We start from the raw sequence: 14,577 nt of genomic DNA, 5'->3' as shown, positions 1-14,577 counted from the left end.
TGAATGTTTTATATTAAACTGGGTGCTGTTTTCTGGGAACTGCTAAGATGTACTGTGCCGACGTATGGTTAATTAACCAGTTGTATTGCTTATATCTGGTTTGAAAAGCAGTACTGGTTTTCCTGTTAAGTAGGGCTTAAGGCTTCAGATTATTTAAAGAACTCTTAGACGTTACAATAAGATTAAGTACCAGCACTGTCTGTTGTGACTTAAAATTATTTTTTTAAAGAAAATTTAATACAAATAGAAATAAAATTTGATTAATGTAATAAAAATTGGATTCCTGCCTTTTATTGCTGTTTCTGCCTGAGTTCCTGCCCCCTTTTTTTTTTTTTTCTTAACTTAAAATTATATAACTCCTAAATTCATATCCCTAATACTATCTTAAGGCCCATATACATATTCTTTCCAGGACACAGTATTCTGACTCTATCTAGATTTTGACATTGCTTCAACCACATGAATTGTATAATATCAGTGAAGATGAAGAATATATTTGACCAAATATTAGAATTTAGAGTTTACTAAAATACCGTTGAGGATAGCTTACATGAGAGACTATTCAGAAACCTGGAAGTTATCATCTAAACAGTGTTTAGGGGGTAACTTTCAGGTGAGCTAGTGTTAATCGGCTTACTATCCATTTCAGCTTAGGTTTTGTCATTTTTTAAGGACTTGAAACTACGCCTGAAAACCAGCCATTCTTGCTAGAGTGTCCAACCAAGTGTTGTATTAGTTTATTGGTTTAGCCAAATTGATATAATTATACCAAATTACTGCTAAACTTTCTGTGGTACAAGCCTTTAGATTTCAGTCCTGCTTTGAACTCAAGGGAGACTTTCATCTGCTTATGCAAATTAATTAAAAATGGAATCCTTACATCTGATTCTAAATGCTAACATCCTTTATATGTTCATTAATTTTTTTTAGTCTCCCACCACCACCACATGCACACACTTTCTTCCTCTGCGCCCCCCCCTCCCAACAGTAGGGAAAAATAGCTATAAATATGGATAGGGTCTTTAGGCTTCAGGGGTTTTTATGACTTCCTGGGGTTTTTTTCCAATGTCTATGCCTGTGCTTAATTAGGATATTCCTCATATCTGTCAAAGTAGGGTTTAATTGCTGTAAATCTTATACTTCTTATTTTTAATGTTTTTGAACAGCTGTTACAACAAATTTTTTTATTATTATTTTATAGGCAAATTTAGAAAACAAACCAGTAAATGGCCGCAGACCAGAACTCATGGAATGCAGTATATGTGGTCATGGTGAAAAATACAGGGTGAAAACAAACCAAACCGTACCTATTGAAAATGTGCAGTCTAAGGAGAAAGAAAGAATGACAGGCTTAGAAGCAGAGAAGTGGGCACATAACGAGAAGCCATCTTTTGGTGTCCATGTCAACGGAGATATCCATGGAACTGTGACAGGCAACGAACACTTGAAAAACGCTGAAGACGGTGAAAGAGCAGTCTCTCCCAGTCAGTTAGCTGAGCCAAAAAAATCATTTGCACAGACCATCAAAAATGGCATAAAAACCCTACATTATTCACCACCAGAAGCAGTTGCTTCGCTGAAAAAAGTATCCATAGAAGAAAGGACAGATTTGACGAGCAACTCCCATATGCAATGGACAAAGGGTACCAATCTGAATAACATAGTAAACTCTCTGACGACTGGCATTGGCTGTGTTCACCCAGAAAAACCAGGAAATGTTGTTTTAGTGAAAGAGGAGAACTGCACTTGCAGCATCTTTGAGGGTTCTGATAAGTCAGTTTTGCCGACGGGTTCCATTTCGGATCTGCAAGAAAGCTTGCGTTGTCCTCCACTGCCTGAAGAGGAAGTGCACGGAGGGACGGATGGCTTTAAAGCACCTGATGCAGAGACACAGCATGAGGATTCTTCACTCCAGCCAACTTTCTTGTCCCTGATTAAAAACAGAAATTTAACTGTAGAGCAGGTTGTGGCTATTGAAGCTTTAACACAGTTATCCGAAGTCCCTTTAGAAACAACTTCACCAGCTAAAACTGAAAGTACTGAATGTACAGAAGAAGCAACTTCTGACTTGCTCCATAGTTATAAAAGGGATATCTCATCCTCCTTCACATCTTCTGCATTAAAAGAAATCAAAGACACTTACTTACAGAATGAGCAACAGCTCTTGGCTCACTGCGCTCACTCGCAGAAGCAGCTCCCTAATAAGGCAGTGTTATACAATGGCCAAAGTTCAATTTCTGAATTGCGTGATAAACCTGCCACTCTGGCTGGTGAGATGTATAAATTACAGTTATCCTCAAGAGATACCAAAACCGACTTAACATCTAATGCAAAATCATTTTCAGGATATACTGCCAAGAAAAATTACACTCATGATCCAGTCACCCTTGCGCGGTATTGCAATGCTTCACGTCATGTCCAGCAAACAAGTACCAACTTGGAAACTCTTGGCGAGTTAGAGCAAAAGCCGACCTGTAATGATTTGAACTTGGAAGCTAGGTCTTTGATTAAAGAAGGAGGAATTCACAGCCAGGATGAAGAGGATGTAGCTACACAACTAACTCAACTTGCAGCGCTAATTGAATCAAACCAGACAAATCCAGAGCAGAAGAATGACATAAAGGCATCACTGCTTAATCTAATATCACAGGAGAGGCAGCCAAAATATAACCAAGATGTGTTGCAGAAAAAAGAATCTGTATTTTTTAGGCATAATTATAGTTCCTTACTGTTAAAGCAAAAACAACCAGCAAATAAAAAAGGAAATGCTGTACCATGGAAACCAAGACACAAAAAGAAGCCTCAAGAAGCACGCTATCAACAAAATAATCAAAACCAGCTAGAGCCGTTGTCATGCCAGCGTAGTGAGTTACAGGACATTTGGATATCATCAAAACTGCACAAGCTTGGTCAAACCATGCCACAGGACTCCAGAATAGCCCCGTCTGAAAAAAAATCTCCAAGAACCAAAGTACAGAGAGCACTGAATCAAAATACTTTAGCATCACAAGAAAAAACTAGATTATTTCTCCCGCAAACACAGATAAAATTCCATAGGTGTTTACCTGAGGTACCGCAAGAGAAAAAAAAAGACAGGTTGTTTGGCTGTGAAGTGGTGAATGAGCAAATCAAAACTGCAGGCTCCGGTGACCCGCTAGGCATTGATCCACTGAAAAATGAAGTTGTTGCACATAACCAATATAGCGACCTGTCCTCCCGTAATCCTCTGGCTGTTTCACAGTTGAGAACAGCATCCTTATTGAACAGACCAAGTGAAAACCTACAGATGTTTACAGAAAAATGTAATTCTCAGGTACAGCAAACAGCGAATGTCAGTCAGACGCATCCTTTGCCTCAAACTTTTAATCAGTCTAACCTGAGAGCTAACGAAATGCGTAGTGAAGGCAAAACCTATATTCAGCAGGGTGCTGTTGAACAACAAATAGATCCGAAGTCGCAGGTGCTGCCTGTTCCCTGCGGTGGGGCCCATGTACCAGGTTCCGTTGAAGCTCTCAGGAATATGGAGTGTGCAGGCGAAGTGACCGTATTGACGTCAACCGGTTTGGGTACTGACCACCCACAGAGCACAGGCAACTCAGGGTGTTCTCCAGCAAAAAACACGCTCAGCAGTTTCCTTGAATCACCTATGAAGTTTCTTGACACCCCTACAAAAAATTTAATAGATACACCCACAAAAAAAGGACAATCTGAATTGCCAACTTGTGACTGTGTCGGTAAGTCTTTTTGCTAACTTTTGCCTGTACCTTTCAGATGGAGGTGTGTTCCTGTTGTTTCCTTTAATGTGAGGAAACGTACTTGACACTTACAGAGCTGTTGCAAAAGGATCAGTGTTTCACCATTAGGAAGTGGGAAGAAATTATTTTTTTGCCTTCCCGTGACTTTTGCCTGGTGTTCTTTGGGCCTGCAAAGCACAGCAGAATTGGTATTTTTGGTATTGCGACTGGCAGGTTTAAATTCTCTACTTAAACCCAGGAGGAAAAGGGAGTTTTTCTGTTTGTTGTTTTGTCATTGCTGACTTGTGCTTTATGTGAATTTGCCTGCGGTGTATCAGATTCTGATTTTTATGGTTTAGAACTAGTTTTTGCCTGAGATGGACTGGGCAAAAATTTTCTAGTATATTGTCATTGTTGCCTAAATGCTGTTAGACAAGCGGCAGGGTGTAGTTGTGGGCGGTCTTGTTACAGTCACTCTTAGTCCTGATGACCGATGTCAGTTTGCCTTGAAGAGTCCATGTCAAAGGCTACTAGATGCCTCTCGTCGCAGAGGGGAGAGGTGAGGTGGCGTTCACGTGAGAAGGGCACGTGTAATAATTTGTTGCAGGAAGAGATGTCAGGCCGAACTCAGTATTGAGGATTTTGCAACTACAGCTTGACTGATGGTGTTAGACATGCTGCGTTTTCAGACTATCAAAGCGCACAGATGGAAAAACAAGTTGGAGACTTAACAACAAATTGTACACAGGCAGATTGTTTCATCTTTGCTTTAATGTTCTGAATCAACAGAGTGCTAGTTAAGAGGCCTGGATTATGTTTTCTGTTCTGTAGTATACGACTATCAGTTATTTTTTTTTCCCCCTCAATTCTCCTTTGTTTAAAATGAATTAATAATGTTTTCCTACCAACAAGGATATTGCGTAGCTTGCTTAGTCAATACCTGCCAGCTCCTATAATGAAAATTTGTAAAGCATGCAAATATTACTATAATTAGGATTACTTTATAACATAAAGAAAAAATAGTAGCAGATTAATAGGAGGAAACAAGTATTAAACAATTTTGATGAGGATTCTTCTCTGAGAAGAACCTGTCATACTCTTTTATTCATGACATTTCAGGGACAAATTTCATATATTGTAATTTAATTTGGAAGATGTTTCTGTTAACCATTTCTAAGCTTACTTGTAATGGTGTAAATAAATTTTTATGTGCCAACTTAGTTTTCTCAACCTGCTTACAGAGCAAATTATAGAGAAAGATGAAGGCCCATATTACACACACCTCGGGACAGGACCAAGTGTTGCTGCTGTGAGAGAAATAATGGAGAACAGGTGAGGAAAATTCAGCATTTAATGCTCACGGTATTTTTGACTGTCTAAACAGGAAAGAAGAAGAGCTGTGAGAAATGAGGTGCTATGTTTAGCTTTGTTTTTCTAAACTTTTTGCAGTACTCATTTGTAAAGTGTTTTCCTGTTCAGATGTGCATGAAGTGAGCACTAGCATTTCAGTCCCAAACTCATGTCTTTTCTGAGCTCTTGCAACTTTAGGGTTGAATTTCAAGTGCAGTGTGCTCTTCGGTGCCATTGAAGTTAATAGGAATGACAGAGACCAGCAGCTGGCAGAATCAGGCTCTCTAGTGTCCTACATGCAAAGAAGCTGTGGCAAAGTGGACAGAACTGTCACGTTGGTGACTAAGCGCACTAGGATTTACATGCAAATAACATTTTCTTCCCCAAATAATGTTTCCTTGGTGGCAGAAGCTTGTTATCAGAAGAGAGATGTCAAAAATGACTCTCGCGAGTAGGATTTTAAATTTAAAAGTATTTTTTGACATTATAAGTACTTAGTTTTTCTTCTGTTCTCAGTAAAAATAAACATGTTATTCTTGTTTTATTGAAAATGTTTCCTGTTTTAAAGTGGTCTATGGCAGTTCGTTTTACTCATGAACTTTTTTTAATGCAGGTATGGAGCAAAAGGAAGCGCTGTAAGAATAGAGGTAGTGGTTTATACAGGAAAGGAAGGAAAAAGCTCTCAGGGGTGTCCAATTGCCAAGTGGGTAAGTTTTTATGTTACAGCAGTAAAATTGTTTTGTGTTGCTTTTAAATACCAAATGACGTGTAGTCCTTGAGCTTAAATATAATCTGATCTTTAACGAAGATCTGGTTCTTCATTTAATTGATCTACAAGTCTGTCTGAATGATGATGTTAAGGAAAGCTTTTTTTTTTTTTTTTAATTTGGGATGTGGTGCTATATGTTATGCTGTGGTTTGAATGAGTGTGAAAGGTGCTTAATAGAGCTAGCAGAGATGACCAAATCAAGGGTAAGAAGACCTTGACAGTGTCCGAAAGTTGGAGTGTCTAGTGAAATATGGTATTGGAAAGTGTGAAAGAGAGAAAAGAAGGGATGGTTGCTTGGGCGAGTTGGAAAACTACCCAGTAACATTTTTTTAAAACCCTTCTCAGTCGTATGAACACCTGAAGAAAAGAGAGTGTGCTGGATGAGGAAGGTCAATCTCATATGCCATGGAGTTCATTGCTATTTTTGAGGAACTGAACTCAGTATTTGGAAATGTAAATGTTACGGTGATAGTTTTCACCAAAGTCTTGTCTCACATTGCTTCATAGGAGCCAGGAAATGAGGTAACAGACACAAGCTCCAGGAAAGAGCTTGGAAAGACTTGATTGTCCTTAATCTTTGCTGAAACCACCGAGGGAGGTAAAAAGTAGACTGGAAATCTTGTAAACTAATAAAAAAACTTGGTTGTTAAAAGAAAAAAAATTTATTGTTGTATTTAGGAATATCAGACTTGATTGAAAAAATGATGAAGATAACTGTACAGTTGGTAGACTAGCGTTTGTAACTACACGAGAAAAATAAGGTTATTACATATGTCTGTGAATGGTATTGCATGCTAAACATTTGCTGCTTATGCTCGGAACAGTCAAAATGTGTTTTTCATACTCAATACATAAACTGTCTTTCAGAAAGGAATCCCATATGTGCCTGTTGCTTCAGATAATATTTAATAACAAATCAGCATCCAAGAAAAAGAGATGGTAAAATTAATTTCATAAACAACTGACCCAAAAAGAATGGAATGATTTTTCGCAGTGTTTCAACTAAATAAAACGTTCAGTTTTAACAGAGGGCAGGAGTTAAAAATCTTGCCTTAGAAATAGTTGTGAACAGTTGAAAGGAAGAAGGCATTTAAAACTAACTCTTAACCTTGGTTTTTCTGTTGCCAGTACCAACATACTGTCTTTTATGTAAAACAAATTATAGATTTTATTGTGTATCTGCATGGCTGTAGATGTCCAACGTGTATGTACAATATGACAGTCAGAAAGCACTCAGATGCATACAGAAAAGGCTGTTTTAAGGTGTGGGGACCTGCTCTCCAGTTAATTACATTTTCACATTTCTATATGCAAAGTGTTTGCGAGAGTAAGCTTTAATGTTCCTTTAACTTAAGTTCCAATCTTGTTTTATGCAGCAGTGACTTTTTTTGTGTGTGAGTTCAGACCTAAAGAGGATGAATGCTTTTCCAAGTCTGCTAACTGTTACTGTGTGACTGTTCAATACAAGAGAGGGAAGGAAATCACTGAAATCTCCTCTGTAGAACTGTTTCATCCTGTATGAAATCCACATTTTGGGGTTGGTATTCTTAATGTGTTGCATTAACTTCCCATTGGCAATGGTAATTTTAATCCTTATAATGGAGCATATTTGGGTTTTGGCTATGACCAAAGAAACATAATTGTGAAATTTGTTTGAAAGCATATGGAAAAAGTTTGCTGTGCTCTCTGATAATTGCAGTCACAAGGTTCCGTCAGCTGCACAGAGACTTTCACTTACTCATTTACGGTGTACTTTGGGACAGACTCATTTCTGCTTTGCAGATGGACAAGCTATTGCCCTTAGGGCTCCTGAGAGGCTTGTCGGTGAGAGCACCACGATGGAGCTCTGCTGAAGCAAATATGATAAGAAAACATGGAATGTATCTGTTGATCGTATTGAACTATTTTTTCCCAATTAATTTTCCCTATTTCCACTAGCTTATTTTGTCTTACTGGTTCACTGGAAACGTTTTAAGATTAAAGGAGGCTTTCTAAAATACCTGTGTCCATACATTCTTCTGTTAGTGACTGCATTTCATAATAGTGATTCCCTCCTAGATTGTTTTCGCTTAAGTGGCTCCAAACATGTGCCTGGTGTGTTAAACATTTACTGAGACAGACTCCTTTCCCAAAAGGAGCTGATGTTTTCTTCCTTAGATTTCAGGTCACCATAAACTCGCAGAATCTTTTCTCTTTCAGTCTTCTTTTGAGAAGGAAAATCTGTCTCTTCTGTATTTTTTTGATGTATTATATTTTAGGGTGATACTTTATCCCTCTGGATTTGGACAAGAATGCTCCTATTAGTTGAACCTAAATATTATCAGTAAATACTACCTAGGGTTTGAAACCTTATTATAGTTGCATGTGTAAGCATTAGACTGACACCCACATGAGTTAAACTGTGTGCAGTGAAGATGAGCTTGCTATTGTTTTCACTACATGCGGTGGCAAGGAGACTGCTTGACCTCTGATATTGTTTGCATCAGAAATTGTATCGTCTCATTTTTACGTCAAAATAATATTAATAGAGTTTTGCCAGAGATTTCAGATGTGTGGATATCTGTGTAGGTGGTAACGGTGTGATTAGAAAATACCTTGCCATTCTGTGACATAAGCCGAGGTAAATGTACTCTTCTTTCTTTTCTGTTTGGATTTCTTTTGCTTTTTTTGCTTTGTCCAAGTTCATTGTACTTCTTCATAATATGTTAAAGAAAAAAAAAACCTTTGAAGTACTGAAATCACTGGCCTGTCATTCTTAGTAGGCCGTTCATATAATAAAAAGTTTCATGTTACTGTGCATCCCCTATAACCAGCCAGTGCTAAGTGACTTGACTTGTTTTATCAGTGCTTTAGCTGATAACGGATGTGTTGCTGGTCCTTTTTTTTCTGCTCTCGGTATGTCTGATGGTAAATTACAATTACTTCAATTTATGTGAAATGGTTTATGAATTCCTCAGTTGTTCATGAGTAACTCGCTGTAGGCATCCTCCTGCTGCACTGAAGTCAAAGATACGTGTCACTGACCTCAGAGGAGGTCAGCTTCGGGTCTTCCTGTTTTCTGGATTAAACCCATTTCCTATGGGTTCCTTCTCCTGGTTTCAGTGGACATTGGCTTGGGTCAACTAGCTATCATTGCTATCTGTTGTCTTTGTTCAGAGTTGCAATGCAATTTTTAAGGCTCCAGCTCTGAATAAAGACAAGAGATAAGAAGTGATAAAAACGGACATGTCAGGGTGGGGGTCCTTCTTGCCGATATCCTGTCTCCAGCGCAGACGGATAGCAGAAAGGTGTAAGAGCAGGGCAGTTGCCTCCAGAAGACTCGCTTAGTTTCCAGTAATTCCTAGCTCTGTGGTGCCCTGAGCTGGAGACAGTGTCTTTGTGTTCAGTTGCCTTTCATAAATGTTGTCATCTTTATTTTTCCTTTCCTTCCTGTTCTCTTATGCTAGGAGTTAAAATGCTGGCATAATGTTTTCAGCCTTGTGCTCTATTCCCAGTAATTCCTAGCAGTTGTTTTTGCTTTTCCTCTGTTGCAGAGCAGTGATTTGGCATTTTCATAGCACTATCATTATGCCAGATTCTCATTCCTGCATGGTAATGGCCAACTCATAGTCCATCTCTGTCTAAAAATAGAGTTGTTTTCACCATGTGCATTAAATATGCACATCTACAGTGAATTTTGTCTGCCATTTTACTGCCCACTCAGCAGCAGGAACTACTCCTTCATTTGTTTGCAGATTGTGCTTGTCTTCACTACTCTGAATTGCTTAGTGTCGTCAACAAATGTTGTCATCCTTTTATTTACCCTTAACAAACATGCTCAAGAGCACAAGCTTGGACGCAGTTCTACAGAGCTCCCATTGGAGACATACCAGCCTTTGTTTCGTGTCTTTTCACCAATTATTCATGTGTGGTCTTTTGATTTGTCCCAAGACACATTAGGGTTTTTTTAAGAGCCTTTACTAAGGGACCGAATGGCTTTTGGAAGTCTAGAAAGACCTGCAGTACGACTGAGCTGTGACTTCACTTCAGAAAAGTTTATTTGACTTCTCCCTGTGCATCACACTTTCCTGTGTGATCACTGCTTTGCCCCACGCAGATACCAGGCTAATGTGATCACTGAATCAACATTTCTTCTAGGGTCTTTTCCCAAAGTGGTGTCCTCTTGGTGATCTTCAGGCCTTTTGGTACTAATGTATTATAAATCAAGACAATGCGCATCACATTTAATACGTCAGTTGTTTCATCCTTGAGTTTCTTCGGTGGATATCATCTGAACTTGGCAAATTGCTACTGTTTGGTGGGGGGGATGGTTGGTTGGGTTTGGTTTTTTTGTCACTATTGTCCTATACTTTTGTCAGGGCTTTAACTTCAGAAAAAAATCCTTAGCTGTCCCCTGTGAAGGTTTCTGATACAGGAATCTTCCCAAACTTCCTGTTTGCGAACACAGCAGAAGTGGGCTTTGCATCTTGAGCTTTCTCTTCTCTGTGCCCCCCCCCCCCCCCCTTTTTTTTTCTTTTAAACACTTGGACGATCTGTTGACCCTTCAGATTCTGTTCGCCTGCTGGTGGCTCTGATTTGTTTGAAAGTACAGTATTATGGGGCTTTTATGCCTTTTGCAAGTAGTTTCTCAAACTCTCTCACTTCTGTACTGTCTGCCTTTTTTGGGTTTTATAGTTATAACTTGACAGATCTTTATTATCTTTTCTGCAGTGTTGGTTGTATATTAGTAGGATATATAAATAATAAAAAAGTCAGGGTGGCTTAAAAATGGATAAAAAACCTGATTACAAATACTTGTAAAATATAGTTAAATTTGAAATTAGTCCTGTACAGACCTGAACCTATTATTAGTATAAGTATTAGCCACTGAAATTAATGAATTTTTTAAAGAGTAATCCTTAGATAACCTACTGTTATAACCAAGATTTTATAGATCATTGAACTGATAGGAATTTGTACCTACATGCCAGAAACTACAATTTGTTGAGTGCTGAATGAGCCTTAATAACAATGGCTTCTTCTGCGGATGCAGCTAGTTTCGCTTCAGCTGAGAAAGTGATTGACATTGGGAATTGAAAAAGCAAGGAAACTGAGAAGTTACTCCACCTTCTGGGCTCTCTATATGTAAGTTATTGTTAGTATTAGAAGAGATGTGTAATTTATTAAAGAAAGTTAACTGACTGAGGAGCGAGATACTTTGCAGCGGATGGTCATTACTGATCAACTGAGCTGTCAGAGCACCGCCTTATCAGGGAGTCGGGCACCTGTAAGCAGTCTCTGATGCTTTATTTTCTGTATCCCGCTTGGCAGTGAAATGGTCAGCAGGTCTGGTGCGGCACTGCTAGCTAGGGGACAGTGAAGCTGTTGTGCTGGGTGAGACATTATAGAGCGGAGAATTTTTGAAATATGTTTGAAAAGGGCTTTAAAGTAAATTCTCCTGGACTGACTGTCCCCACAGGTTTAAGTAGAACGTGCAGCTCCATTCTGCTTTAAACAGCTTACTGTACTTCAAGCTTTTATTTCATTTATTAAACCGTCTTTATGATTAAATGATGCTCTCCATAGGAAAAGTCTGGAAGGAAATTAATTTCGGCTCATGGAGAGGGTGGTTGGTGGGGGTTTTGTTCAGCTTTTTGGACAACGTTGTATTAGAGCATCGCTTTCTTGCCGTAACGGTGCAATACGTTAAGTTAGTGTTCATAGCAGGTACGATAGCTGTGCAGGCACTATATTCACTGTTTGCTAGGAGGCATACCTGCTAAATACAGAATTAGAGGAGTTTATTTTAGACAAAAATGTTTGTAAAGCCATTCTTTGTTAAGCGCTGCAATGCTTTGAGATTCAAAATTATTAGAAACTTTTACATGGTTTCTGGAGTAAATAGAAGTGTTTAAATATTGTTTATATGCAGAACTACTCAAATACTTTAATAGAGTAAACGTGAAAAAGCTATGTTAAGGTAAACAAACTCAAGTATTATAAATGAGCAAGCATTTAAGTTGCTATTATCACTACTTTAATTAAAACAAATGGGATATCTGAACAAACAGAGAGCAGATTCTTGTTGTCATCCGTATCATGCAAAGTGCAGTTTACCATTGCCTGCAATGTAACAGAAAGGGAAGTTTGAGGCAGTAAGGAGGGTAAGAGGGCACTGGGAGTTGAGACTGGAGTTTTGTCCTCATTTCTGCAGTATTGGTTGCACGACTGTAGAAGAATCACTTAACCTATATAAGCTGCAGTTTGCTCGTTTGTAAATGGTACAATACCACTTCTAGTAGCAACTTGAAAAAGGTGTTTGCAGATAATTGCAGATATCGCACTTCGCTGTTTTTACAGGAATATCACTGAAGTGACATCAGAGTAGTGTGACTGACGGTAACTGTTCTGTGCTAACTCTTTTGATGTAGTCTGCTAGTACTCGAGAAGAGAGAATTTAGGGAAGTGGAACTTATTTCTGTTCTAGTATCTCTTAGACATGCTGAGAATAAAAGGATATAACATTTTCCAGTAAGGAAAGAGTTTAATGTGGTTTAATGTGTGTAGGGATGAATTAGGAAAAGGAGGGCAGACTCACTTCTCTGGCAAACAAGAACATTTCTCCTGCTGTCGGTTACACAGGATCACCTGCTAGAACAGCAGCAGGTTTTAACAGCACTGTGCTCTCACTTTGCGCTGGTGTAGGTTATTATGGAATCGCAGCTTAGCCGAGAATCTTGTCCTGTGTCGAGAGGACTCCATACGCAGACTTTGCGCAGAGGCAAAATCTACAGGGTAGAAGACCTGGAGCCAAACTGTTCTAAATGAGTCGCCTATTTCAGGAAATTACAGTGAACAGTTACGCTATGTTCTCACTTTAAAATCAACTACTGATATCCTGCAGAGGAGACATTTTACTGAAGAAAGTCAGCATGGGCTGGAGGGAGTATTGCAGTGGAACCACGTGGAGATGAAATAAACCTAAAAAGGACCTTTTTGTTGGTTCCGTTTTTTTTTTTTTTTTCATCCAGTAATTTATGGCAGTGTATTTAACCCGCAATTAAGATTTTATACTATTTGCTAGCGGTGTCTGGTTTATATCATGTTAAAGTTAACGCAACTATTCTGGTGATCCTAAATTGGAAAGTAATTTCTCATCCATGTGGTAATTCAGCATCTGGTATGCTGAGCTTCTGCAGCCCGACTCCTAGCTACTTACATAAGTCATGTACGTGCTAATTTAGATAGACTGGCTTATGTTTAAGGACATCAAGTAGTTTTTATTCACAGTGTACTTATGCCTTGTTCTAGAGCTCCTGCTGAGGGCTGCGACAGTTGCTTCAACGATCTAAAAGAAAGAATTCAAGTCAGTAGAACTCAAGCATTTGGACAGCTGAAGAAGGTTTTATTGATAGCATAACTTTACTGATGCTGTTAAGTACATTCAGAAATTATCTGAAAGAAGTGGGAGACAGTGAGGTGACAAACTGCTGATGATACAAAGTTGTTCAGGATAATGAAGAGGAGGGACAGATACCATGAAGAGCAGGAAGGACTTGTGATCCAGAACGAATGTCCACTAACATGATAGATAAATGTAAAGTTACACAAAAAGTGGAGTGTTGTAGTTTCATACACACAGTGATGGATGCTAGGTTGACTGTTACTGCTTGGGATAATAGTTCATTAGACATCAGCTTCAGTGTTCAGTAGTGTTGAAAACAGCAAAAGAAACTGGTGAGAATTACTGGGGAGGAATAAAGAAAACATGAAGCATAATGAGGCCTCTGCGAGAAAGCATGCTGCACCCCAGTCTTGAATACTGTCTGCAGTTCTGGTCCCCCAGCTCAAGAAAGTGCAGCAGAACTGGAAGGGACAGGTAGAGGTACAGACTCATCAGCCTGGCAGAGGGAAGGGGTGAAAGCAGGGCTCTCGAATCGTTGGTGGCATGGAGAGCTGAATAGCAATCCTGTACCAAAACTAGAGGGCTCTAGCAGGGGGCGAGCTCAGCACGAAGAAAAGGTAATGTTTTTTTCTTTCACGTAGTCTGGAATTAAGCTTTGCCCAGGTATGTAGTGGATGGTAAAATGCTGCATAGATTTAGAAGTGAGCGGACAAACGCATAGAAGGCAAATCCTTCAAAAGCTGGGAGAGAGCACGTCCCCTGAGCTGCTGGCAGGTGGCTGGAAGGTGCCTGGCGGTTGCTGAGAAGCCCCTCTGCATCCGAGTGCCTTTCTTACCCATCCCTAGGCAACTCCTCTCGGTCACTGTCAGGATGAGGATACGGCTGGGCAGCCCACTCCTCTGACCTCGTCCTGCTCTTGTATTCTTCAGTTCTTTAATTCTTAGCATCCCTTTCTGTCTCTTCACTATCCTCGTATGTGAGGGAGTGAAAAGCTCACTTTTCCTCTTGTTTATCCCATAACTTGTTGCCAAATTGCTGGAGCAAATTCTGCTGCATATGGCACCTCTTCAGTAAATATACTCTAGTTTTTTGCTCATGCTTTCTGTTAAGAAAATTGGGTAAACTTCTATCTTTGTGACCTGTAGAACCAGCGGTTTAGCTGTGGTATGATGCCGTAATAGCTGTGGCTTGTATTTCTGTCCTAGCTGTCAGGCTGTGGCTCACCTTGAAGGCTTGCTCATATTCTCAGGTTCAGCCATTTGAGAATATCTGGGCTTGAATTGCCATCTCCCCTTAGATGTACAGATAAACAGGAACAGAAGGATAGCCATAGTAGTGCG

The 14,577-nt window shown here is 39.4% G+C and overlaps 1 protein-coding gene across 2 annotated transcripts in view; it reads left to right on the top strand.

Moving 5' to 3' along the window:
* The window catches only part of TET1 (tet methylcytosine dioxygenase 1), a 71,538-nt gene that overhangs the window by 22,249 nt on the left and 34,712 nt on the right, over positions 1 to 14,577 (top strand). For both annotated transcript variants that reach the window (XM_087767733.1, XM_009465993.2), the window contains 3 exons: positions 1,202 to 3,734; positions 4,976 to 5,066; positions 5,698 to 5,791. In XM_087767733.1, the coding sequence (XP_087623859.1) occupies positions 1,202 to 3,734; positions 4,976 to 5,066; positions 5,698 to 5,791 (2,718 nt within the window). The remainder of the gene's footprint in view (positions 1 to 1,201; positions 3,735 to 4,975; positions 5,067 to 5,697; positions 5,792 to 14,577) is intronic.

The sequence above is a fragment of the Nipponia nippon genome, unplaced genomic scaffold (genome assembly GCF_047370975.1).
Source record: "Nipponia nippon isolate SJK-2023a ecotype South Korea unplaced genomic scaffold, ASM4737097v1 scaffold_3, whole genome shotgun sequence".
NCBI lineage: Eukaryota > Metazoa > Chordata > Aves > Pelecaniformes > Threskiornithidae > Nipponia > Nipponia nippon.
The sequence above is the reverse complement of the archived record's forward strand: the minus strand, read 5'-3'. Positions and strand labels throughout refer to the sequence as shown.